This window comes from Tachyglossus aculeatus, chromosome X1 (genome assembly GCF_015852505.1).
Source record: "Tachyglossus aculeatus isolate mTacAcu1 chromosome X1, mTacAcu1.pri, whole genome shotgun sequence".
NCBI lineage: Eukaryota > Metazoa > Chordata > Mammalia > Monotremata > Tachyglossidae > Tachyglossus > Tachyglossus aculeatus.
This window is the reverse complement of record NC_052101.1, coordinates 116,499,487-116,524,232: the sequence shown is the minus strand read 5'-3', so window position 1 is coordinate 116,524,232 and position 24,746 is coordinate 116,499,487. Positions and strand designations below refer to the sequence as shown.

Below are 24,746 nucleotides of genomic sequence, written 5' to 3'. Positions count from 1 at the left end.
CTAAGCAGGCTGCCTCCCTCTCTGCACCCCACCCCAAACAGACCGAGGGACTCAGCAGATGGCTCCCCTTGCTTTCCCAGGTGCTCTGGTCCCCTCCCAGTCACTCTCCCCAGGACCCAGCTCCAGGCCTGGCCCCTGTCCGGGCCATCTGGGGAGCGTTACACACCCTCTGCGCAGCGGCAAAGGTCTCCATGACAGATCTTGTTGAGCATCCCTCTCTCTTTGCTTGGGTGGTAGAACTTGGTGCAGCTCTCTTCTGCAAAGTGGGAGAAAGGGAAGGAATCAGAGGCCACACTCCCTAGGGACCTCTGCTCTCTACAGTCATTTCAGCCAGCTCCAAACCAGGACTCCAGTCTTGCTCTTCCCCAGAATAAGAAGGGACAGTTCACAGGCTCCAGTCGCAAATGGTGCCATGTTGCCCCTGCCCTAGTCTCGGAGCCTCATCGCTTCCGCCTTACCCCTGCCCTCTGCTCCTGGGTCCCAGACCCCTGTTTCCTCCCACCTTCTCCCCGGCGTGGTCCCAGCTCCCAGACCTCCCAGTTCCCCTCTCCACACAGCCCTACTCCCCTGAGGAACTGACCCAAGTTGTAGTAGGAATAGACCTTAACCGAGCCTGGCTGGATCAGACCAACTTCAAAAAACTTGTGAGCTTTAAACCGGAGACATTCTTCCTCCTTGTGGGAGATCTGGGCAGAGAGAAAGTGGCAACTCAGGAGGGTGGTACTAGGGGGTCCCGGCCAGAGATGGGGCAGAAGCCGGAGAGAGGTAAAGCCAGAGGAAAAGAGGAAAAAGAAAAAGGGGCAAGGAGAAGGTGGTGGTAGTGGGGGTGAGGGGCAAGGGAAAGAGAGGGATAGAGTTACAGAGAGGCAGAGACAAAGGAGAAGACGGGATCATGGGAAGGAAAATGAGAAGCAACAGGGAGAGGAAAGCTCACTGACCATGGGGGTGAGCTGCCTGGGTTGGGGATGGACAGGTCACCCTTAGTCAGGGATGGGGAAGTGGGGATATTCTAGAAGGCCAGGTGGAGGGCTCCAGGGATATCACTGAGGGTTGGAGGAGCTGGGGTGGGGGGGGGGGGTCTCGCTGGGTTAAGGAGGAGACCAGAAATGGGGAGAGACTCACCTTTTCCAGGTAGATGATGAGAGTGTTCTTGTCTGACATGGCCTTGCCCAGATCATACTTGGCGATGTATCTGTCTTCTCCCTGGCTCAGCTAGAATACAGGGCCACCCACCCAGTCAGCTCCCTCCTCCCCTCTTCCCCCAGACCTGCTTACCACCTACTCCCCAGAACCTGCCCAGTCCACCCTACCTCATTGAGGTCCTCTGTGTCCGGGGAGTAGCCTGTCAGCATGGAAATGTCCAAGATGGACATGGTGGCATCCGAATCCCCACGGTATCTGAGCAGGAAAAAAGGTGGAAGGGGCCCTGAAGTCAGTGGCAGATTCCTGCTTCCAGCTAGCTTCTTCCCCCTGAGCCACCCAGACAGCACCATGGGCACTGTGGCAAGACCCACTATCTCAGGGGGGAGGACAGTCTTCTCCTCCTTCCCCCACCCTCTTGACTTCTATATTCTGAGGATATTGGGCTCGGGGGAAGGCTCAACTCTAGGGGAGATACTGGAGTCCCCTTCCCTGGAGCCTTAAGAAGGGGAACCTCCCACCACACCTCTGACTCCTCACCTGGTGCAGATGTCGATGTATACTGACCCCAGGGCTCCCTGTGGCCTCTTAACTGCAAATACCCAAGAGAAGAAACAGGCTGTGAATTCTCACCCCCTTTCATCACCTTTCCTCTCCTTCTCCCCTTTCCCCTTCCCCCTCCCAGCTTTTACCCTTTCCCTGCATTACATCTGGGGAGGATTGAGGGGAGAGGGGGAATCATATCTTTGTTCTTCTGACAAAAGATCTCTAGGGTTGGGGAAATCAGGGTCTTCCGGACGCCTATGCTCCACTCTGGCTACCAAGAGCAAATTTGCTTTCGAGGTTGGGGAAGAGGTGGGGTGCAAAAGGACCCAGGGCTGAGGAATCTCAATGTCTTGTTGGGAAAGAACAGGGTCAGTCCCCAGTTCTCGCCTCCTTGGGCCTCCCCAGGCTCTCTTCCTCAGCTCCCACCGGGCTCCAGGCCCCACTCACCATCCTCTGGAGCATTGCTCACTGACACACGCAGATCAAACTTCTTGCACTCGGCCTCATCCTCCTTCAGCTTGGCGTTGTAGGTGGTCACCACCTATTCGCAGAGCAAGGAAAGCAGGGGGTCAGGCCGTGGAAAGGCACCCCATGGGGACTGGGACAGAGTTGAGGCTAACCACATACAGCAGAACTGAAGCTGAAAGTGCCCTGGAGTGCCTACACCTTTCGAGGTCTACACTAGGACCAATTGAATGACTCGTTTGGGATCTTCTTAGTGAATGCAATTATTCCTCTAGTAACACCATGGGAAAGGGATTTTCATTCTTACAACTGGCCCTGCTGTGTAGACCCAGGACTCTTAAACGCCCTTTGCCTGGTTCTGTGTAGATAGGTAACCCTAAGAGCATACCAACTGGATTCCAGGCTACTTGGGTGGACCTTTGTATAGGGGAGAGAGCGGGGGGAAAGGATGGGAAAGGTCCTGGCTCTGGGGTCTCCTCTTTTGGAGGGTGAGGATCCATTTTGCCTATGAATGGCTGTCTGAAATGTTTCTGTAGGGTCTATTTCTGTCCACTGAGTTATTATGGGCTTTGTTTGGAGAGTTAGCCCTTGTTTATGTGACTCCCGGGTCGTTTGGGAGTCCCATGGGTGCAGGGCCCATGTGTTCATCTTCCCTTGTCAGCCTAGTGGAAGGATGGGCTGGCTTCGGCCCAGTACACTATGCTCAATCAATCACTACCCTGTGCTGACCTTAGCAACCCTGGACTTACTCACCGTTAGCGTTCCTTGCCCCCGGCCTTCAGCTGTCACTGTGAATCCCTCATTCAACTTGGTCTGGAGAGAGGAGAAGGAAAGGGAAAAGGAAGAAGTGTGAGAGGGACAAGGAGGAAGGGGAGGAAGTGGGGGAGGAGAACGTTCATTAGAGTAGTCCCTGAAAGGGCTGGTCCAATTTTTCCTTATAATGAATCCACAAGGAGCTCTGCCAACCAGCTCCTTTCCTCTACCCCCATGACTGCTTCCAAGATTCCTAGGAAGGGTCATAATAGGGAGAAGGTGACCATCCAACTGGGCACCTGGGGACAGGACAGTAGGGAATGGGCCAGTGCTGGAGCGAGAGGGATCTAGGTGAGGCAGCAAGACGGAACTTCTTGACTGAGGGTGGGGGTGGATGATGGAGGAGGCTGTGGAGTCTCGTTCCAATCAGGCCTTCTTCTTCCTGGCCTGGGGCCAGTCAGGGGGCAGGGGCATGGATGACATGATGCCACATAAGAATCATGGGACATTATTCTCCCACAGCGCTTTGGGGAGTTAGGGTGGGGGAGATTTTTCTGGCTCAGAACTGCCCTCAGTCAAGGGTCCTCGGAAGAGAAGGCAGGGCATGATATGGGCAGAGGAAGAGGGAGCCCCACCTCAGTCGAACGGAGCAACTGAGAGTTCTTGGCATCAATCCTGAACTTGACAGGGCTCTGACGACTGGGCAGGTGGATGGAGACGTCCAAGTTGAGGTCTTTATACTCCGGAACTGCCAGCTGGTACTCGGCCAGAGCTTGGAACACCATGATGGTGGCCTAGAGACCCACCCCAGAGGAATGAACAGAGAGAGGGTCACATGAGTCTGGAAGTCATCCCTTGGCCCGCTTACCAAGGGCAAGTGCCAAGTCAGGCAAGTCCTAAGTGGCAAGAAAGCTGACTTCAATCATTTATCTCTGTGGGTCACCCCTATGGGCAGGGCAGGTTGGTAAAAATGCCATTTGGCTGGTCAATTCCTGGCCTGCCTGGAAGGGTGAGTTAGAAAGCCATGTCTGTGCCCCACCCGACAGCTTGACTGAGGCTTTTACCCCTGGGATTGGTGAGTGCGAGCCTTTGGCAAGGGAGAAATAGGGACAGAGATTTTACAGGAGGAGGAGGGATGAGGAGGGAATGGTTTTCAGTGAGTTAATAGGCCCCCCTCCCCAAAGACACCATCCGTGGTCTTTCCAGCCCTGCTTGGAAATTCTCGGCTCATTTCCGAGACCTGGGATGACTGAGGTGAGGATGGGAGCCCAGCTCAAGTAGCTGTCAGTGCCACCACGACCATTGCCCCCCATTGTCCCCATGGTGTAGGTTAGGAGTGGGCATTTAAGCCACTGAGAACCCCTGAGACCCTCCCCCAGCTTGTCATCCTCTTTCCCATCTGTCTTCATCTCCCCAAAAGGCCCCTACTTCTTCCAGGGGCGGCTTTCTGGGGCTCAGAGGGAAGTGAATGGAAAGCAATCCTCCCAAGTTTCCCCCAAGTCCAGATCTGGGGTCCCAGGTCCCCTCCCCCGACTTGCCTGAGTGGAGCCATAGCCGCCCCCATAGTATCTCTGCTCGTTGAGCCAGCGGACGACGCTGGCTGCCACGTCAAAGTTCTTGATCTGTAGCAGGGCCAGCAGAGCGTAGGATGTGCCCTCCACGTTGTAGGTGTGAGCCCCCCGCTCCTCCCAGTGGTTGCCACCTGTGCCCGGAGGAGACAGGAAAGGAGTCTGATTACTGCATCGGACTCTTCGCTGCCCTCCCTGCCTCCTGTCTGTCCCCACTCCAGTCCATACTTCACTCTGCTGTCCAGATCAGTTTTCTACAAAAACATTTAGTCCCTGTGTCCCCACTCCTCAAGAACCTCCAGTGGTTGCCCATCCTCCTCTGCATCAAACAGAAACTCCTTACCTTCGGCTTTAAAGCACTCAATCACCTTGCCCTTTCCTATCTTACCTCCCTGATTTCCTACCATAACCCAGCCTGCACACTTTGCTCCTCCAAGCCAACCTATTCACTGTACCATGGTTTTGTCTAGCTCACCGACGGACCCCTCGCCCACGTCCTGCCTCTGACCTGGAACTCCCTTGATATCCAACAAACGATCACTCTCCCCACCTTCAGAACCTTATTAAGAGTACATCTCCTCCAAGAGGCCTTCCCTGACTAAGCCCTCATTTCCTCTTCTCCCACTGTCTTCTGCATCACTCTTGCACTTTAATTTGTACCCTTTATTCACCCCTCCCTCAGCCCCACAGCATTAATGTACACTTGTGGAATGTATTTTTATTGTCTGTCTCCCACTCTAGACTGTAAGGCAGGAACATGTCTACCAACTCTGCTATATTGCACTCTCCCAACTGTTTAGTACAGTACACTGCACACAGTAAGCACTCAATAAATACAATTGATTGATTGATTTAGCCTAGGGCCAGGGTCCCCCCACGACTCCCCCTTCTCTCTTTCCTCCCTGCCCAGGCTTTACAGCAGAATTCTTAGGTTGGGGCTGGGGCTCCCTCAGGACTGAGTTCTCCTAATTAGGGTTCAGGGTGCTCAAGGTGATGGAAAGGGGAGAAGGCCTGGAGATGGTGGGGGAAGGAGTTCAAGAGTCTTTTCTCCTTCTCCTTGGGGGCCCCTGGTGGAGCTGGAACCCTTACCAGTGGCTGATTTCATGAGGAGTTTTCCATCCAGTTTCCCAAGCAGCGACAGGGCATAGCCGGCAATGGCTGCGGTATATGGCCTCCTCACATTTTCGTACCTGGGAGCCAAGTACTCCCCGGCTTTCTTAATGCTGTTTTCCAGGCTCTGTCAAGCAAACAGTGTCAACACTCTGGGTCTTTGGCTTGGCTGGGGACCCTCTGTCAGGTCCCTCTTCCCTAGAGCCACTGCCTTCCAAGAAGTAGCAAGGTGGAGGTAGATGGCAGCCTCTCCTGTGCCCACTGGAAAGGTTGCTACCCCGGCTGGGGCAGTGCCCACTTTCCTCCTCCTACCCCTCTAGTGATGAAGGCTGGCTTCTTCCCTGGGCATGGAAGTAATTGGGGAACTAGAGGAGAAGGAGGCTGAAGGGAAAGTTGCTGGGTTTCTTGGATCCCAGGGAACAGCAAAGGCTTCTGGGATACTCACATTGACTTGCAGCTTGCAGATTTCCTTAGCTTCTTGCAGTGCGATGAGGACAAATGCAGTTAAGGAGATGTCTCCCTCTTTCCCCTTAAGGCCACCCTGCAGGGAGTCAGGAGGGAGAGTGAGACAGAGACAGACAGACACGGGATCAGATCGAGCCCCTGGGTCACCGAGTCCAATCCTCTGCCACGGTTCTGTCCCCCTTGACCTCCTCTCACAGCCACCCAGGCCATCAGGGTTCAGTCCTCTCCTGTTGTCCAGGAAAGGAGATTCTCTAGTAATAATAATGATTATGGTACTTGTTACTATGTGCCAAGCACTATTCTAAGCGCTGGAGTAGATACAAGGTCAACAGTTTGGACACAGTCCCTGTCCAACATGGGGCTCAAATCTAGATAGGAGGGAGTAGGATTTAATCCCCCTTTTACAGATGAGGAAACTGAGGCACAGAGAAGTGAAGTGACTTGCCGAAGGTCACACAACAGGCAAGTGGAGGAGCTGGGATGAGAACCCAGGTCCTCTGACTCCCAAGCCCCGAACTTTTTCCATTAGGCCATGCTGTTTCTCCCCTGATCATTCATTCATTCAATCATATTTATTGAGCGCTTACTGTGTGCAGAGCACTGTACTAGACACTTGGGAAGTACAAATCGGCAACATATAGAGACGGTCCCTACCCAACAACGGGCTCACAGTCTAGAAGGGGGAGACAGATAACAAAATAAAACAAGTAGACATTCAGCTCACTGCTGTCAGGACAGTGGAAAAGCTCTTCCTGATTTCTAAACTAAGTTTCCAACTCTTTTCTCCCGTTCTGTCCTCCAGAGGGAAGAGACGGGTGTCCACCCAACCCACTTGTGTCGTGGGGTGGTGCTTTGGGCTTGATTCTCCCTGAGTCAGTAGGTGGGTTGCCCTGGAAGATGGGGAGCTGGGACCCCAAGGGAACGTACAGTCATCTCCTGGTGGACGACCGGAGCATCCTCCTGGAACACGCCATCGGGCTTCTGCTTCTCCAGGATCAGCCATTTGACGCCACCACAGAGGACATGGGAGTCGATGGGGATCAGATTGACGCTCATGGCAAAGACTTTGACCACGTAGGCCGTCAGCCTGGAGGGGTCAGGACAGGGACGCAGAGCGTTACTTTAAGCTCTCACCCTGACAGGTGAACTGCTATCACCCAGCCCAAGACCAGGCACCTCCTTTGGTGGCTCACCCCAGTGTCTCGTAACTCTGCCCACCAGGAAGTTCTTCCTGATGTCTCCTCTAAATCCCTCCAGCTGTGATCTAAACTGACTCTCTTGGCCTGGGCTTTGACTCTCTAGGAGTCGCGGAACTGGACCTGCCCAGATTATTGCCTGCCTGGCATCTGCCTGGCATCTTGCTGATTGGGAATTGGAATATCCCCCCACCCCCCTGCCCCCACAACCCAGGACTCACCAGGTGCTGGCTGGACGGTCTTTAAAGGCTGCATAGGACTGGTCAGCTTTCTTAAAGTTCAGCTGCTGAGTGTAACCTGGGAAGTGAGGGGGAGAGGGGGTTGAAGGGGTGGGGGTTGCCTCCCTCCCTCACTCCCTCCATCCCTTCCTCCTCCTCCACTCTCAGGGTCCAACTGACAGGTAGAATCAGAAATCTGGATGGCTGTTGTCTTCTTGAGGTGTCCCTAAGGCTGCAGCACAGTAACCTGAACCCTTGTGGGGCAGAGGTTGCCGGGGAGGCCCTGGACCCAATTTGGCTCTTCTGGGGACCCTGGGCTAAGGTTGGCTTGAGACCAGTGGGGACCCCCGTGGTCACTGCTTCCCAGGGGAGCCACGGGAAGGCCCCCTCCTTCAAATTGCAGTTCAAAGGCCACCTCCTCCAGGAAGACTTCCATGATGGCCTTTCTACGTGCCCAGTGGGGCTGGGCCCATTTTGCCTGCATTGGCCTTTACACACAGATCCCTGCCCCAGGGGTCCAGACACACATACACTTGAAGGTCAACTTCACCGTCAGTGGTATCTCCTTGGACAACAAAGTTCAACAATACATATATATATACATATATACACAGGTTGCCACTATTGTTCAACTCTAAACTGCCTGAGGGCAGGGACCAGGCCTGCTTTCCAACCTGGACCTTTAATGTCTAGGGCTGTGCTGTGCTCTGCTCTGCTCCTCAGATTGCCCCAGGTCAGAACTGGTCAGGATCGACTGACCAGTTCTGGTTCGGACCCCTGGGAGTCCCCTGGCTAGCAAAGAAACTGCGGTGGCCTCCTGCCTCCCTCCAGCCTGGTCCTGCCAAGCCTCCCAGATCCCCTTACCCTTCTTGATGAGCTCTATGGCTTCCACTCGCCGCTCCACCCCGAATGACTCCCACTGCTCGGTGGCATCCAGGTAGTGGACGGCGATGACGGTGGGCGTCATGCCAATCATGTTTTGCTCCCCGCAGCCCGCCGGCGTGACGATCAGGTGCTTCAGGTTATTGCTGTCAATGGAGTCCTCCACCAACTGGGTCGTGAGGGTCCCTGTGGGGTGGACAGAGGGCTTCCATCTGCTCCTGGCAAGTGGGCCTAGCCCTCTCTGGTTTGGAGCTGGTGGGGGTTGTGAGGATGGCTCTCTCTGGCACCCAGACCTTCTTCACCAGCTGCAGTTTGGCTCTCACTGGCAATTCGTTTTATCTAAACTCTTCCTCTCTGGGAGTTGGGTTCCCCCAGTCAATCACCTAACCAATGGTATTGAGCATTTAGTGTGTGTAGATCACTGTACTAAGCACTTGGGAAAGTACAATACCACAAAGTTGATAGACACAGTCCCTGCCCACAAGGAGCTTATGGTCTAGAGGAAAATAAACTGGCTCAAAACTGCCTCCTCCTGGATTCTGCCCTTCTCTCCTCTCCCACTTCCAGTTCCCGACAGAAAGGAATCTCTTTCTTTTGGAAACGAAGCCAAACCAACTCCCAGAGCCCCCGGACCCCTGTCCTCCTCCCCACTAAGATGATCCCCTTCAGATGCTGGGGAGGCTCAGTTGTAGTGGGCCACTTCCTGTCTCTCTTTTGCTCTGTCTCTTGCTCTCTGTCTCTCTTTCTCCATCTCTCTCTCCCTCTGTCTCTCTCTGCCTCCTTCGGCCCAGCCAGCCCCATCCCGGAGACTCAAAGCCTCTCCCCCACAGGTGAAGCTGACAGACCAAATCTCACCTTGGACGCCGATTTTGGTCTCGGAATCAGTGCCTGGAACCATGTCCCGGAGATCAGGTGCTTCGATGTCTTCCTCCTGCTTTCCTTCTGCAGCAGGGATGGGTGGGGTGGGGGTGAACCAGAGTCCTAAGCACAGGCCCCAGCCCTCTCCCCCAACCCCCAACCTAGTGACTGTGAATGGCACTTCCCTACCTTCCTGCCCCTCCCTGCCACCCCAACCCCACATCCCCCAGCGAACTCACCTTTCCCTTTAACCACTGGGTCCAGGGTGATGACTTTCACTGTCTTGGACATGCGCATCCCCTCCGCCTGGAGAAGGGCAGAGAGTGGCAAGCATTACAAACCTCTCTGAGTTCCTGCTCCCTTGTCTTGCCTTGCTGCCAGCCTATCTGCCTCTCCCTCTCTGGGAAACCCCATCTCTCTGAAAACTCTGTCTCCTTCACTGCCTCTTTCTCCATGGCATCATGGAGGACAGCAGGGGAAAACAAAGCCCTAAGTGGGGAAGAGGCTTACCCAAGAACCCCGCCCTCCGGAACCCTTGTCACGGCAGTAGAAGCAGAGCCAGATGAGAACCCAGAAGCCAGAATAGGGCTCAGTGCTCTAGCCCACTTTGTCCCTGCCATCTTTGGAGGGGAAGGTACGGGGGAGCCAAGTTGGCTGGTGGGGGGCGTACAGAGTGGGCAAAAGTCCCCCGATTCCTGGCCTCCTCCAGCTCCTCTGTGGCATTCCCCCTGGAGGCCCCAGAGGCCTGGGTTCCAAAAGACTCACCACAACCTTCAGCTTCTTCTTCACACCGTCAGTGATGTACTGGCCATAGACGGCCCCCTTGACCTCAATGTCGTGGTTGCCAATCTCCAGGGGTACGATGATAAAGGGCATGGCTCGGGAAGACTTGGCCGGGATTTCCACCACCTGCTGGAATTTCTTCTTGGAGGTGGAGGCGCTGCAGAAGGCCGGGTTGTGGAGCAGTTCCAGCCGCACCTGACACCAGCGGGGAGAAGCCCGCAGTGGCTGGAGCACTCGGCCGGCATCCCCGTGGGCCAGACCGTGCTGAGCCAGAGGCAAGTCCGCCTTCTCCGGAAAGTCTTCCCTGATTTTTTTTATGGTACTTGTTAAGCACTTACTACTTATGGAGCACTGTTCTAAGCACCGGAGTAGAGACAAGATCATCAGGTCGGACATAGTCCCTGCCCCATTTTGCAGTGGCAGAGAAGTGGACTTACTCAAGGTCACATAGCAGGCAAGTGGCGGAACTGGGATTAGACCTGGGATTAGGTCTTCTGGCCCACAGGCCCGAGCCTCATCCACTAGGCCATGCTGCTTCCTGATTAACCCGATTGCTACCCCACCCCCTGCCCTCAGTACACTCTTCCAGTCATGCCCGCTTGTTTACGTTCATTATGTGTCTGATCTTTGCCATCAGCCTAATCTCTGTCTATTTTCCAACAGGGAACCCCCTAAGTAGACAGAACAGCTCATTACACTCAGCAGGTGCTAAATGTGGATGTGTTAACTGACTGAGACTCCAGTCCTACAGCCAGAGCCGGGCAGGGGCTGCCAGGGAGAGGGACGGAGCTTACCTTGATGGAATTTTGCTCGTTGTAGTTGTACAACACAGCCCGGATCTCCACCTGCTCATTCCTCACTACCGAGTAGGGCAGCCGCAGGTCAATGAAGAAGTCCTGCATCACGGTGATCTCGTAAGGGTCGGCCACGCAGATCCCTGCAGGGGAAGAGGAGCGGGAGGGGCCAGAGTCAGTGCCTGGGATGGACTGGGCTGCCTGGCTGCCAAGATGGTTGACTGGCCAGTCTGTTCCCCGAGAGGGGCTGTGCTCCGTGGAGGGAAAACAGAACAACTCTACTCTCCCACTACCCCACAGCTCACATTCTGTGCTGCTCTCAAGCCTCCTCTGGACCTCATTCTCCACTCATCTGCCACCAACCCCTTTCTTAGGCCTTCCCTCCTGCCTAGAATTTCCTCCCCTTTCACAGACTGCTGCTCTCCCCACCTTCGAAGCCCTATTAAAATTGCATCTCCTCCAGGAAGTTAGTCCTTCCCTGACTAACTTCTCAATCAATCAATCGTATTTATTGAGTGCTTACTTTGTGCAGAGCACTGTGCTAAGCACTTGGGTGGTTACAATATAACAGAGTTGGTAGACATATTCCTTGCCCACAAGGAACTTACAGTCTAGAGGGGGAGGACAGACAGTAATAAAAATGAATAAATTATGGATATGTCCATAAATGCTGCGGGTGGGATGAATAAAGGGTGCAATTCCAAATGCAAGGGATACGCAGAAGAAAGTGGGAGAAGGGGCAATGGGGACTTAGTTGGGGAAGTCCTCTTCGAGGAGATGAGATATTAATAAGGCTTTGAAGGTAGGGAGACTGATGGTCTGTCAGATATGAAGAGGGAGGGAGTTCCATGCCAGAGGCAGGATGCCTCATCTCCCCACCCTAATCTCTCTCCCTTCTGCGTCATCTAGGCACTTGAGTCCATACCCTCTAAGAACTTTGGTACTCACCCCAACCACAGGGCACTTCTGTACATATCTTTATACTCAGCTGCTTCCCCTATCTGTAATTTAATATCACTCTACCCTGCTAGATTGTAAGCTCCTGGAGGGCAGGTATCATTTCTACTAATCCTCAAAAATCTCCTCAAAAATCTCCAGTGGCTACCAATTAATCTGCGCATCAGGCAGAAACTCCTCACCCTCAGCTTCAAGGCTCTCCATCACCTCGCCCCCTCCTACCTCACCTCCCTTCTCTCCTTCTACAGCCCAGCCCACACCCTCCGCTCCTCTGCAGCTAATCTCCTCACCGTGCCTCATTCTCACCTGTCCCGCCGTCGACCCCCGGCCCACGTCATCCCCCTGGCCTGGAATGCCCTCCCTCTGCCCATCTGCCAAGCTAGCTCTCTTCCTCCCTTCAAGGCCCTACTGAGAGCTCATCTCCACCAGGAGGCCTTCCCAGACTGAGCCCCCTCCTTCCTCTCCCCCTTGCCCCCGCCTCCATCCCCCCGTCTTACCTCCTTCCCTTCCCCACAGCACCTGTATATATGTATATATGTTTGTACATATTTATTACTCTATTTATTTATTTATTTTACCTGTACATATCTATTCTATTTATTTTATTTTGTTAATATGTTTGGTTTTGTTCTCTGTCTCCCCCTTCTAGACTGTGAGCCCACTGTTGGGTAGGGACTGTCTCTATATGTTGCCAACCTGTGCTTCCCAAGTGCTTAGTACAGTGCTCTGTACACAGTAAGTGCTCAATAAATATGATTGATTGATTGATTAATCGTATTGTACTCTCCCATGTGCTTAGTACAGTGCTCTGCACACTGTAAGAGCTCAATAAATACCTTTGATTGACCTAGTGGAAAGCACAGGACTGGAGGTCAGGAGACTTGGGTTCTGATCCTGACTCTGCCACTTGCCAGTCATTTACCTTCTCTGTGTCTCAGTTTCCTCATCTGTAAAATGGGGAACTGTAAAGTGTAATCCCTCCCCTTTAGACTGTGAGCCCCGTGTGAGACACTGTATCTGATCTGACGATCTTGAATCTAGTTCAGTGTTTAGTACAGTGATAGACACATACTAAATGCTTCATATCTACCACTGTTATCATTATGAACATAATGCCAGGGAGCTTTCTCCACACCGCTGTTGGGATCCAACCATTCACTTCCACCTAGTACTCACCCTTGGTGTCGGACAGACTGACAGCCAGCACCTCCCAGGTGGTGATTGAGTCCTTCAGGAAGATGTTGAGGGTTTTGGAGGAGACGCTGAAAGGGCAGGGAAAGGAATGGGTGTCTAGGAGTGGCTAGAAGGCTACAGCCCAAGGGAGCCACCCCTTTGGGTAGGGGGGGTGGAATAAGGGCAAGGGCTGGAGTCTGGGAAGCCCATCTTGACCCAGAGAGGACAGGAGCCCTGGTGGAGGAGAGAAGCAGTGTGGGCTAGTGGAAAGAGCTTGGGCTGGGAGTCAGAGAACCTGGATTCTAAGTCTCGGCTCTGCCACTTAATAATAATAATAATAATGATGATGGCATTTATTTAGCATTTACTATGTGCAAAGCACTGTTCTAAGTGCTGGGGAGGTTACAAGGTGATCAGGTTGTCCCACGTGGGGGGGGGGGGGTGCTCACAGTCTTAATCCCCATTTTACAGATGAGGTAACTGAGGTCCAGAGAAGTTAAGTGATTTGCCCAAAGTCACACAGCTGACAAGTGGCAGAGTCAGGATTTGAACTCATGACCGCTGACTCCAAAGCCCAGGCTTTTTCCACTGAACCACGCTGCTTCTCTGTCTGCTTGTCTGCTTGTCTGCTGTGTGACCTTGGGCAAGTCACTTCATTTCTCTGGGCCTCAGCTTCCTCAACTGTAAAATGAGGACCCAATATCCAGTCTCCCTCCTTGGACTGTGAATCCCAGGCGGGACAGGGACGGTGTCCAATCTGATTATGTTGTATCAGTCCCAGCGCTTAGTGCAGTGTGGGGCACAGAGTAAGCCCTTAACAAATACCATCGCTGTTATTACCCAGGGCAGCACTGACTCAGTAACTTGGAGTTTTTGATCAAGTGGTACTTCCCGTTCCCCCAGCTTGAAGGTAATTGAAGCTGTGATAACCTGGATGGTCAACCAGGGGAGATTGTGTGCTTTGTAGGTGGGTAGGGGCACAGCAGAAATGAGGGGAAGAGAGAGTGTGTGTGCATGTGTGTGTGTGTGTGTGTGTGTGTGTGTGTGAGAGAGAGAGAGAGAGAGAGAGAGAGAGAGAGAAGGAGAGAGCCAAGGATCCCTCCCATTGCCTCCAATGTACCCGGTTTTGTCTGGCTTATCTGAGAGGTCCTCCACCTGCCACAGCCAGCTCTCTGGAAACTGGCTCCGAGAGACAAATTCATCATCTTGGAGGAGGTCCTCATCCACTTCACCTAAGAAGGGACAGCATGCTCAGTACTGATGGCCACCTGCCATCCCAGGCCCCACCCACCCCATCCCAGAACCACAAAGAGCCTCCCCATCCCACTCAAAGACAGAACCACCAGCAGCAAGAGGGTTCTCAGTTAAACCTCCAGAAGAATTTCTATTTCTTGCCTGCTAGGGTTGGGAAACTGTAGACAAAAAGTGACCTCCCCACAGATCTTTAAACCCAGAAGAGAAATCCATCTGGCCAGAGTGGGTTTAGGGGTTTGGTGTAGTCCAGAGGTGGTCGGGGGGTGGTTTAGCTTAGATGATTTCTCAAGATCCTTTTCAGCCTCAGGAGCCCAGAATCTCCATTCAGGAACACTGTGGGCACTCAGGGAGGACCAGACCCACAGCCAGGAGGCTCCAGCCATTCCACCCGCCACCTCCCTCTCCCACTCAGCTCCCGATACGTGCTTCTGGATAGGTTGAGCTTGTTGTCTCTCTGCTTCTGCAGCCGCACTTCCTTGATGTAGTTACAGCAGTCCAGGAAGGCCTTTGTACACTCCCCCTTGTCCAGGATGTAGGTCGCCCGCTTCTCACAGCTGTAGCCCATTGGGTTCACCCTCATTCCATCCAAACAGCACTTCCGGATGGCCGGGTCCTGGTACTGACTTGCTGTGGGACCAAGCACGCCAACCCCGCTGCTCAACTTCCTTCCGGGGCCCCTCGGGCCAGTCCCTGCCATCCAGAGGCCCGAGGGCAGGGGAGGCGAGGGAGTAGACCCAGACTGGGGAGGAGCTTCATGTGCAATGGGAGAGATTTAGGGTAGACTTTGGGATGGGCTTCCTGACAGAGAGGGTGGGTTTGAGGCCAGGGAGACTGAAGAAAGCTGTGTGTATGTGGCGGGGTAGTCTTTCACAAGAGAAGGGGGACTCCAGCCTGTCTGGGGTGGGCTAGAGGAGGTAAGGGAAGGAGCAGCATGACCTGTGGGGAGGTCTGGGGGTGGCCCGGGAGCAAGCCACTAAGTTGCGGGACACCATTGCTGGCACCCACCCACCTTTGTCTGTCCTCTTCTCCATGAGCTGGACGGAACGGCGACGGCGTTTCTCTGGCTTGGGGCACTCCAGGTCTACAGGGGAAGGCAGGGAGGTGAGCCCTTATGCAGGGAGAGGCAGAGTCCTCTGGAGCCCAGCAGGGAGAGAGCCACCCTCGACAATGGCTTATTGTGGGGGCTGCCCCCACTGGGCCCACTCTGGACCCTGGAAACCAACTCACAGAAGCAAACTCAGCCCCATCACCAGCCCCACCAAGGCAGCACTGCTTGAGGCTCGAGGCTTTGAAGACCCTTCCAAATGCCAGCCCTATCCTGGGCCCAAACGGAGTCCAAACATCCCAGAGCCCAAGTTAGAACAGCCCCACAGAGTGGAACACAAGCGACTTGACCTCTTCCCTCGTCTGCCACACCCCTCACAACTGGCTCCAGGTAAATGGCCCAGGATCCAGTGCCAGGCCATTGTGGGGGAGGGGGGCCCACTCCCTTCCCCCTGCAAGGTTGGGCCCTGGAGAGGGTCTCCCTCTCCATAGCCTCTCAGTCTCACTTGTCCTCTGCTCAGTTTTGGGTGCCATGTTGCTCTGTAGGGCCAGCCCAGCATCCCTAAACACGCCGGCGTAGTTTTGCCCGCTCCCTGGGGTGCAGCCGATATCACTCTTCTCCACCACATTCCAGATCTGCAGAGAGTGGACACCCGGGCATCAGAGAACAGTGGGTCTCCTGGGGCCGGAGGGAGCCCCATCCAGTCCTACCAGATGGGAATCCTAGCCCCCCTCCAATCCCTTGCCCAGAACTGTAGTCCAGCCCCTTCTGACAGGCAGCCCTGCCATGTCCACCCTAACCTGGCCTCTACACTTACTTTGGTCTGAGTCAGTTTGTTCTCCTTGTTCAGCACAAAGACACCCTTGTCCACAGCTACCAGCCCTACACGGGACCCAGGATCCCCTTCGATCTTCAGTTTCATCTGTTTGCCTGGAAGTTGATTTTTATCCTTGTCCCCTTTTACCACCAGCTGGATATGGGGGAGGGAGGAGAAGGAATGGAGGGAGAGGGAGAGAAAGAGAGAAAGAGAGACAGTTATCCTCAATGGGAGTGCCAGTTGCCTGTATCCCCATCACTTATGGACAGAGGAGAGTGGGTTTGGAGCAAGGAAGAGGGGCAGAAAGACCTGCATAGTTGTGAATAAACAGAGAGATTCAGGGATGAGAACCAATAGGGACAGGCCAAGACAGGAATGATCATAGATATAGGGAGACAGAGATAGTCATGAACAGAGAGAAAGAGAGACAGAGAGAGAGAATGAAATGATCAGGCAGAGGGCCCCTTCTCCCCCCAATCAGAATGTCCTGGGTGGATTCCCACAGGGAAAGGGTCAGGGTTCCCAGGGTTAATGTTTCCATTTTCAGACCAGCCCCAGAACTCTTAAATACTGGAGGGAGGTGGGAGAGAGAGAGAGAGAGAGAGAGAGAGAGAGAGAGAGAACACAAAATCTCGGGGTGCGGGAGAATCAGAGGTTGAACCAGGAACCAGGACTGCTCACCTTGCCCATACAGGTGTCCTTCACATCTACCCACACTGAGTCAGCCACCACCTCCTTCTTCCCATTCCCGAGGGTCACCTGGTAGTAGGCGACCATGCGGAAGGAGGGGATAAACTCGGGCGTGATGGGCAGGGCCAACACCACCAGGTCTTGCCCCACCTGCCGTGCCTGGCGTCCTGCTTTTAGGATCTTGCCCTTGTTCAGAATCTGGCATGAGAGAGATAGAGAGAGAGAGATAGGGAGGGAGGCACACATACACACACACACGTGTGCGCACACCATGAGACAGGGTAGGACAGAGCCCCAGAGCCTCTCACCACCGCCCCCTTCCCCTCTGAGTCCTCTGCCCCAAATTCCCACCTGGTCCCCCAGGCAGGGTCACCCCAAGGGGAAAGGATTCTTGGGGAAGAGGCGGGCTTTGTGAAGGAAGACTCTTGGAGGGAGGAGAGATGTCTCCAGTGGGAAGGAATGGGCATGGTTAGGGTGACTGGGGAGAAGTGGGATTTCCGGGGCCCCCTCCATCTCACCATGTAGGTGAAGTAGCGTATCTGATTCTGGACACTTGGCCCGTCAGTCTTGATGTTAAAGTTGATGTTGAGATTTTCTCCAGGCAGCACCTCAGAGCTGGGCACTGAGAGGTGCAGGTAATTTTGGGACCCTTCCTGGGTGTGGTAGGGCAGAGCCACCATCTTGTTGGAAGCTTGACGCTCTTCTGGGAGGTTGGCTACCACTGTCTGGACCTGGTAGTGGGGAAGGATGAGAGGAATAGTTGGGGGTGGGGAAGAGGGAGGAAAATAAGGAGGTCTGTCATCTGGTTCCTCCTCTTCCTAGGGCTTTGGCCCAGGGATCCATCGACCCCATAGGGCCATTATACTCTACTGCAAATAAGGTGCTTATATCAGTGGCCTTCAAACTGAGGCCCAGTGAGGGCATCTTTTGCAAATGGTATGCAAATGGGCACAGTCACTACTTCAGACAATTGGCTATGACTTTTAGGAGCATCTTAATCCCCTGATTTGGAGGCAGAGGGATGGACAAGATGACCTCTGGAAGGCCCAATCTTGGGAGGAAAAGGCATGCACTTATTTGCACAAACAAAGCCTTGGCCTGTCCTTCCCTTGTGTTTTGTGACTTAGCAAATTAAAGAGCTGAACAAAGTGAAGCCAGAGGAAGAGACTCCCCTGCTCTCTTTAGAGGGAAGATTCTCTCTTTAGGTCTAAAGAAGATATAGATGGCTCCTCAAACAGATGGACAAATAGCAGACCCTGACCCCCAGCAAGATCCCAAGCAAACCCAGGCCCTGGCACTCACAGTGATAGTGATGGGGTTCTTGTTGTTGGGAGTATTGATGCCCAGTTTGGCGGTGCCCTCCTTGTGAGTCATAGCCTCCACGTTGAACTCCCGGGCTTTGACGGAGATGTGGCTGGCAGGAGAGCCATCGGGGTTCGTCACGAAGACCTGAGGTGAGGGGAACAGAGAGGTCAGTGAGCCAGAGGAGAGGGGAAGCAAAGAGGGCAGGAGCCACCCCATGGAGAGTGGCAAGCCACTCTTCCCCATCTCTGATCCAGCTGGGGTTGAAGAAGAATGACTTTGATTACAGCATGAGGGAATTAGGTGGAACAGAGAAAGACAATCTGGGGTGGTTAAAGGCCAAACTAGGTGATGGGGCTCTTTTCAACCCGGGTACTGCCCACCCACTCACATCCCCTACTTTCTGTCTGGGGTACATTCCTGTTAAAGTCATCAAGAAGGCAGAGGGCTGGATAAAGTGACCTGTGGAAGGCTCTGAGCCCCTGTGCCCGGCCCTATAAAAGAGACCTGAGCCCTCTGGACACCCCATGCCCAGAGTCTGGGGATGGATGTCTGTCGGGGTTGTTCTTCCTGCCCCCCAGTTTTGCTCCTCTCCCTCTCCAGAAGCGTCTTGCTTACTGACCGTGAGCTCAAAGGGCATGCCTGGCTTGAAGTACTTGGGTGTCTTGGTGAAGTGGATCTGATACGGCGAGGTCACGATGGGGATCCCAGTCTTCTCCGCTTCCACCATATCGCTCCCTGGGAGGGTAGGAAGAGAGACAGTCTGAGGGTTCTGCGGCACCTTAAAGGGGCCTAGAGACCTGTATGGGCAGGGCTCCATGACGACTTTGCCCCTGACATGCTGCGGGCAGGTGACTTCACCAATCTGGGCTCCATTTCCTCAAGAGTCAAGAGGAGAAAATGCGAGACAGCCTGAAGTCTGAATGGCCAAGACTCACTGGGTTCTGTAAGTGGCATAGGAAGAGCTGGAGGGAGGTGTTCTCATTGCGCTGGTTCCTCCCATGGGGAATACTGCTCACTCCTCTGGTGCCAGAAGGGGAGAACTGGGGTCAATCAATCAATCAGTGAAATTTATTGAGTGGTTATTCTGTGCAGAGCTCTGGGCCAAGCACTTGGGAGAGGATAATAGAGTTGGAAGACACCATCCCTGCCCTCAAGGGATCTGGTGGGGGAGACTGTCATTAAAACAAATTCCAGCTAGGGAAAGGGGCAAAGTTTAAGAATGTGTACATAAGTGTTGTGGGGCTGGAGTGAGTACTTAAGTGCTGCAGGGGTACAGGCCCAAGGGGGCTTAAAGTCCTTGGTGAGTTCAAGAGGAAAGGGGCCACAAAGCCTGAAAAGATTACTGTTTAGTGCCTTTCGCCTCTTGGAGGGCAGGAAACGTGTCTACTGACTCTTTCTTCTCTCCCAAGCACTTAGTAAAATGTTCTGCACACAGTAAGTGCTCACTAAACACCACTGACTGATCGATTGATCAATTTGGACTCCAGGAGCTCCAAGAGAAGTTCTCCCCTCTCCTGGGCCTCCTTATCCCTCAGGTTGATAAAGTGCGTCAAGATTATTGGTCGAAAAGTCCCAAAGAAAAGGAAACCACGAGGAGCCCAAAGGTCCCAAAGGAACCGCTCACCCATTCTCCTCCCCACCTTCCCAGGTCGCCTCTGTGGGGGATCATGTCCCCATTCACTCACCTGAGTCCAGGATGACAGTGACGGAGACATAGAGGGAAAGGTTGATCAGCTGGTTGACATCCGGAAACTGCTTCAGCAGCACTTCTCTCGACAGTTTGGCCTCCCCGTGGCCGTCCATGATCTGCGGGACAGCTCTATTGAGGATCCACAGAGCTGATTGAGGGGATGGGGGGCTGGAGGGACACCCCAGGGCGAACTTGGACTTATCAGACCCTGGAAGGTTTGGCCATTTGCCCAGTGCTCAGCTGAAATTAAATCCATTCTAGCCCCAGCCCTTACTCCGCTCCATTCTTGACATCATACAGGAGACCATCAGCCCCTGTCTGCCCCAAAATAATAACTGTAATAATAATAATAATAGTTTTTGTTAAGTGCATACTATGTGCCAAGCACTGTACGGAGCACCATGCTAAGTGCTGGTGTAGGTACAAGATAATCAGACACAGGTCCTGTCCCACATGGGGCTCACAGTCTAAGTAGGAGGGAGAACAAGAATTGAGTATCCATTTTACAGGTGAGGAAACAGAGGCACAGAAAAGTTCAATGACTTGCTCAAAGTGCCACAATAGCCTTCTCCCTTCCCCTCCCAGAGCTCTCACTTTGCTGAAGCCCTATTCAGGAATTTAGCAATTTGGGGATGGGCCAGGGCTGCTGGGCAGAGAGTAGCCTGACCCTGGCGCTGCCTCAGTCTAGCAGAAGCAGCAGGCCCAGGGCAGGATTCACCTTCCCTGGGGGCTGGGCCCTCTCACCTGAACGCGGCTCAGTGATGCTGGAATGCTTTTCTTCCCTTCCTTTGTGTTCACTCCAAAGAGCACAAAAGCGGTGCCTTCTACCATCTTCCCGTACAGGAACCTGGGGCCAAGGGGACCCATCAGAACCCCAAAGGCTGGTCCCCACTCCCTCCCCACTCTTGTAAGGAGAACCCTGCAGAGGAGGGCAGCTGAAGGACTCCAATGGGGCCGGAGGTCGGCTGGAATTTTTCTTCCACTCTTAAGATCTTCAGGGAAGGAGATGTCACTTCCTCAGTCACCTGTCCCGACCCTCATTGCCAAAGAGCTTATCCCACTGTTTCTAATCTAAAGCCCTCCTGCAGTAGTTGAAACCCATTTTCCCTTGCCCTATTCTTGGTGGAGTCCTCCTTCTCTGTGGATAACCTTCCTCTGAGTGGTCTGCCCTCCCCAGCCTCCTTCTCCCCACCCCCCGCTCACCCTCAACCCCATCCCAGATCCCTCCTGGTGCTCTGGAAAACCATCCCTACCTGGCTGTGATGTCCACAGACAGTCCCTCTTTGTCGTCAATGTAATAGAACTTTTCAGTCGGTTCCACCACCACCTCGAAACTGGGCAGCACTGCCGGGGGGAAGGAAGGAAAGGGTTGGTGATATCCCGCAGGTTGGAGTGAGGAGGACAGGGCCAGAGCAGACAGAGATGAGGGTGAACTGACGGCACATTGCGGCACGGGTGGTGAGGGGACTGGGAGGCACCTCCAGCCTGTGGGGAGGCTGGCGACACCACCGAGGTTGTTTTTCCTGGCTGGATTAGCCCAGTGGGCTGGGGAGGATTTGAGTGGGACAGGAGCAGGGGATTGGAAAGAGCTGGGTGCAAGGGAATCGGAGACGGGAACGTAGGAGCAGGGAATGGGGGCAATGAGGGTCGGGCCACTGGGAAGAGAGGAACAAGACCCGGGTGGGAGCAGGGGTGTGTCTAGAACACCCCTGGCAGGAAAACAATGGCATGCAAGTGATATGCAAAAATGACACACAATCACCCGGTCCCCAACACAGGCCCTGGGCGAGCTGACTCCGGGCTGGCCGAGCTGCTTACCATACTCCTTCACCTCAAACTGGGCGAAGAAGGTCTGCTCGGGGGCATCGTCGTAGTGCGCAACAATCTTCCACTGTCCTAGGCTGGAGCCCGAGGCGGGGGGATGACCGTCGGGACCTCCCTCCCTCCCTCCAACTCCAAAGCTGCCCTGGTCCCTGCAGCAGCAGCTGAAGACCCTCCCCACTGAACCCTCCACCACCACCAGCTTATCCCAACACTGGCAGGCTCCTTGACTGAGGCTCATTAGATCAGTTGTCTAATTTTGTTTAGGCTCTGAGCACATGGGCCAGGGCCTATTTTCAAGTCAAGGACAGTGTGAGGATTAACTGATTTGCATGGGTTTCCATAGCATTTGGCTGGCACCCACCTACACTGGATCAACCCTTCAGACTTTGCCAAATCATTTTGCTGCCTTAGAAGGAGAGCATCTCTGTGACCCGATCTGGCCCTGTTCCCAACTCTCCCGGCTCCCCAGCCCCACGCACTCCCCAAACCACCTCGCCCCTGCTCTCCTTAGAAAACAGCAAAAGTCTTTCGGCCGAGCCTCTGGGTCCAGAGGAGCGAGGAGGCCACCTAACTTCTGCACAGCGCTGCAAAGGCTGGGGGGCCACCCCAGAGAGGGATTCGCCGAGTGGCTCTTGAGCGAGACCCTAATGCGCATCCCCCGTATTCCATGGGCCAAGACTCACTTGACCACCTCAGGGATCATCCAAGAGAGGCTCACGATGCCTTGTTTCTTCTGAGAGTCAGTCTTGATGGTGATGCCCTCAGGGGTCTGTGGAGCAGAGGGGGTGTGGGGGGGAAGTAGGGGAAGGGAGGTGTCACTAAGTGAAAGTGAGTGATGGGAAGGTACGCCCCCCCCCCCCCAACCTCCCCCCACCCCTGCCTCCTGAGGCTCCCACCTTGAGCCTGGTTCCTGACAGTCAGTCAGTGGGTCTCATTTTCTCTTTCTCTTCCCCCAACAGCCCAGGCCCCACCACAGACCCAGGCTAGTCCCTTCTTGGTCAACCACTGGGATGGGGAAGGGGAGATTTCCAGCTTGTGGCCACTCTGCTGGTAGCTCAACATCGCCCCCTGCTGGACTTTCAGAGTCAAGTTCCGGCCCCCCCCACCTGGAATCCAGAGGCAGGAGGTGGGTGAGATGGGCCTAACCAACTCTACTGAGGCCAAACACTGGAAAGAAATTCCAGAATGTCTTCTTTGGGTGATACTGGAATGGGGGAGGGAGAGAGGGAGACAGGAGAATCCCTAGAGCGTCTCCACAACTGGTGGCTGGGAGGGAAGGGCCACCTGGATCAGAGGCAGGGTGATGGACAAGAAGACTCAAGTCTTTTTCCAGCCTGGACGCCTAACTCTCTTCGGCCTCATTATCTGATCCCAAGTGCCACCTCCACCTTCTCCTCCAGGATCTCACCTGAATGTTAATGGTCAGCGTCTTGGAGACAGGTTCCAGCTTGTGGCCCACGGTAAAGATCCGGTACAAGACTGGGAAGGGGTGAAGAGGCTGTGAGGCTCCCCCATATCTCCCACCCTCAATGCCCACCCTCGATGCCCTTTCGACCCTGCTGTACTCGCTATCTCTCAGCCAGTGACCCCCCCCCCCCTGCCTCCACCCCTTCCAATCCCCACAGAGCCACAGTGAAGTGGAAGAAAGCAGGGGGAATAGGGAAAGGATGGCAAGAAAACTGAGATCGGGGACCCTCAAGCCACAGAGAGATGGTTGGATGGGAGTTACATGGAGCAGCAAATGGGGCCAGTTGAAAACGGCCCAAATCTCTGGCCAAGTTTGACCCTGGCTCAACATACAGTTTTCTGGAGTTTTTCCAGGACCAATGAATAAGCACTAAGGAGAGGTGGGCACCCAAGGTGGGGGTGTTGGGATGGGCAGGGGTGGAGTGGGGGTGCTGAATGAAGGTGTTCCTGTCAGCATACTCCCAATCCTTCCCCATTTCACCAAGAATATGCAGGGCCCAAAACAGAACCTTTCTCCATGGGGCAGCAACCTGAACCTTCCCCAGAGATTGAGGGGGAGGGAGAATCATCCTGTCTCTTTGGGGTCTTTAGGACTAGGGGTCGGCTGGGGGAAGCTGATGAAGGGAGAAGCAGTGTGGCCCTGTGGAACGAGCATGGGCCTGGGAAATCCCAGCTCCACCACTTGTCTGCTATGTGACCTTCTCTGTGCCTCATTTAACTCGTCTGTAAAATGGGGACTAAGACTGTGAGCCCTATGTGGGACAGGGTATGTCCAACCCAATTATCTTATATCTATCCCAGCGCTTAGCACAGCACCTGGCACATAGTAAATGCTTAACAAATGCTATTAAAAAAAAGGAAGGGACTGTGAGCTCACTGTGGGCAGGCAATGTGTCTACCAACTCTGTTATACTGTACTCTCCCAAGCATTTAGTATAGTGCTCTGCACACAGTAAGCGCTCAATAAGTATGATTGATTGATTGAAAGGGAGAGAGAGGGGACCGAACCTGTAGACCCTGGGGTGTAGATGGTCTTGTCAGTCTGGATGAAAAGGTAGCCACTGTGAAACGTCACCAACACCACCTTCTCCACAACCACAGTTCCAAACTTGGCCTGGATGTTGACGTACTTGTTGGCCTTTGAGTCCTTCTTGATATCCTTGGCTAGAAGCTAAGCAAAGAAAGGGGAGAGAGGATCTCACAGTCCTGTCCCTGGCATGGTTCAGCCCCTTGCCCCCAACCCGGCCAACCAGGCCAGCCCCGAAGGATACGCGGAGGGACCCCATGGGTAGGCTGCTCTCTGAGCGGGATGGTGCCTAGGGGGGCACCCACCTTGATCTTGATGATGCCCAGGTAATCAGTGGCCGAGGTCAGGATGATCTTCTCATTGTAGAGGACCTGTCTCTTTTGGGGGAAATCCTGGACTGTGACGTCTACCTCCAGGTTTTCTTTCTGCCCGTGAGCCTCCAAGACCACCTGCTCCTCACTCTCCAGACGCAGGACATTGGGAGTGATGATGGTGAAGCTGGCAGAGAGAGGAGTGGAGAGAGGGTGGACTCAAAACTACTCAACTTCCATATTGCCCCAGAGAGAGGGACTACCAAATCTAAGGTCACCACCCACCTGCTGGTGAAGAGAAGGCAAATACACTACCCACAGTATTATATTACGCTCTACCAAGTTCTCAGTTCAGTGCTCGGCACACTGTAAGCGCTCAGTAAATACCGTTGATTGATGGAACACACA

General features: G+C 54.0%; 1 protein-coding gene across 1 annotated transcript in view; it reads right to left on the bottom strand.

Annotated features, from left to right (window-relative positions):
* The window catches only part of LOC119950400 (complement C3-like), a 28,833-nt gene that overhangs the window by 3,265 nt on the left and 822 nt on the right, over nt 1–24,746 (bottom strand). Inside the window, exons 2-37 of the mRNA XM_038772759.1 lie at nt 24,333–24,525; nt 24,009–24,171; nt 22,942–23,012; nt 22,217–22,302; nt 21,528–21,610; nt 20,963–21,053; nt 20,454–20,556; nt 19,705–19,825; nt 18,639–18,754; nt 18,017–18,163; nt 17,233–17,445; nt 16,706–16,912; nt 16,025–16,177; nt 15,713–15,842; nt 15,172–15,243; nt 14,589–14,789; nt 14,029–14,140; nt 12,912–12,997; nt 10,779–10,921; nt 9,967–10,179; nt 9,441–9,507; nt 9,199–9,285; nt 8,326–8,529; nt 7,465–7,540; nt 6,975–7,134; nt 6,028–6,123; nt 5,562–5,709; nt 4,443–4,606; nt 3,540–3,698; nt 2,905–2,964; nt 2,134–2,227; nt 1,681–1,732; nt 1,311–1,398; nt 1,123–1,212; nt 581–686; nt 167–256 (exon numbers count right to left, since the gene is read on the bottom strand). Of these exons, the coding sequence (XP_038628687.1) occupies nt 167–256; nt 581–686; nt 1,123–1,212; nt 1,311–1,398; nt 1,681–1,732; nt 2,134–2,227; nt 2,905–2,964; nt 3,540–3,698; nt 4,443–4,606; nt 5,562–5,709; nt 6,028–6,123; nt 6,975–7,134; nt 7,465–7,540; nt 8,326–8,529; nt 9,199–9,285; nt 9,441–9,507; nt 9,967–10,179; nt 10,779–10,921; nt 12,912–12,997; nt 14,029–14,140; nt 14,589–14,789; nt 15,172–15,243; nt 15,713–15,842; nt 16,025–16,177; nt 16,706–16,912; nt 17,233–17,445; nt 18,017–18,163; nt 18,639–18,754; nt 19,705–19,825; nt 20,454–20,556; nt 20,963–21,053; nt 21,528–21,610; nt 22,217–22,302; nt 22,942–23,012; nt 24,009–24,171; nt 24,333–24,525 (4,445 nt within the window). The remainder of the gene's footprint in view (nt 1–166; nt 257–580; nt 687–1,122; nt 1,213–1,310; nt 1,399–1,680; nt 1,733–2,133; nt 2,228–2,904; nt 2,965–3,539; nt 3,699–4,442; nt 4,607–5,561; nt 5,710–6,027; nt 6,124–6,974; nt 7,135–7,464; nt 7,541–8,325; nt 8,530–9,198; nt 9,286–9,440; nt 9,508–9,966; nt 10,180–10,778; nt 10,922–12,911; nt 12,998–14,028; nt 14,141–14,588; nt 14,790–15,171; nt 15,244–15,712; nt 15,843–16,024; nt 16,178–16,705; nt 16,913–17,232; nt 17,446–18,016; nt 18,164–18,638; nt 18,755–19,704; nt 19,826–20,453; nt 20,557–20,962; nt 21,054–21,527; nt 21,611–22,216; nt 22,303–22,941; nt 23,013–24,008; nt 24,172–24,332; nt 24,526–24,746) is intronic.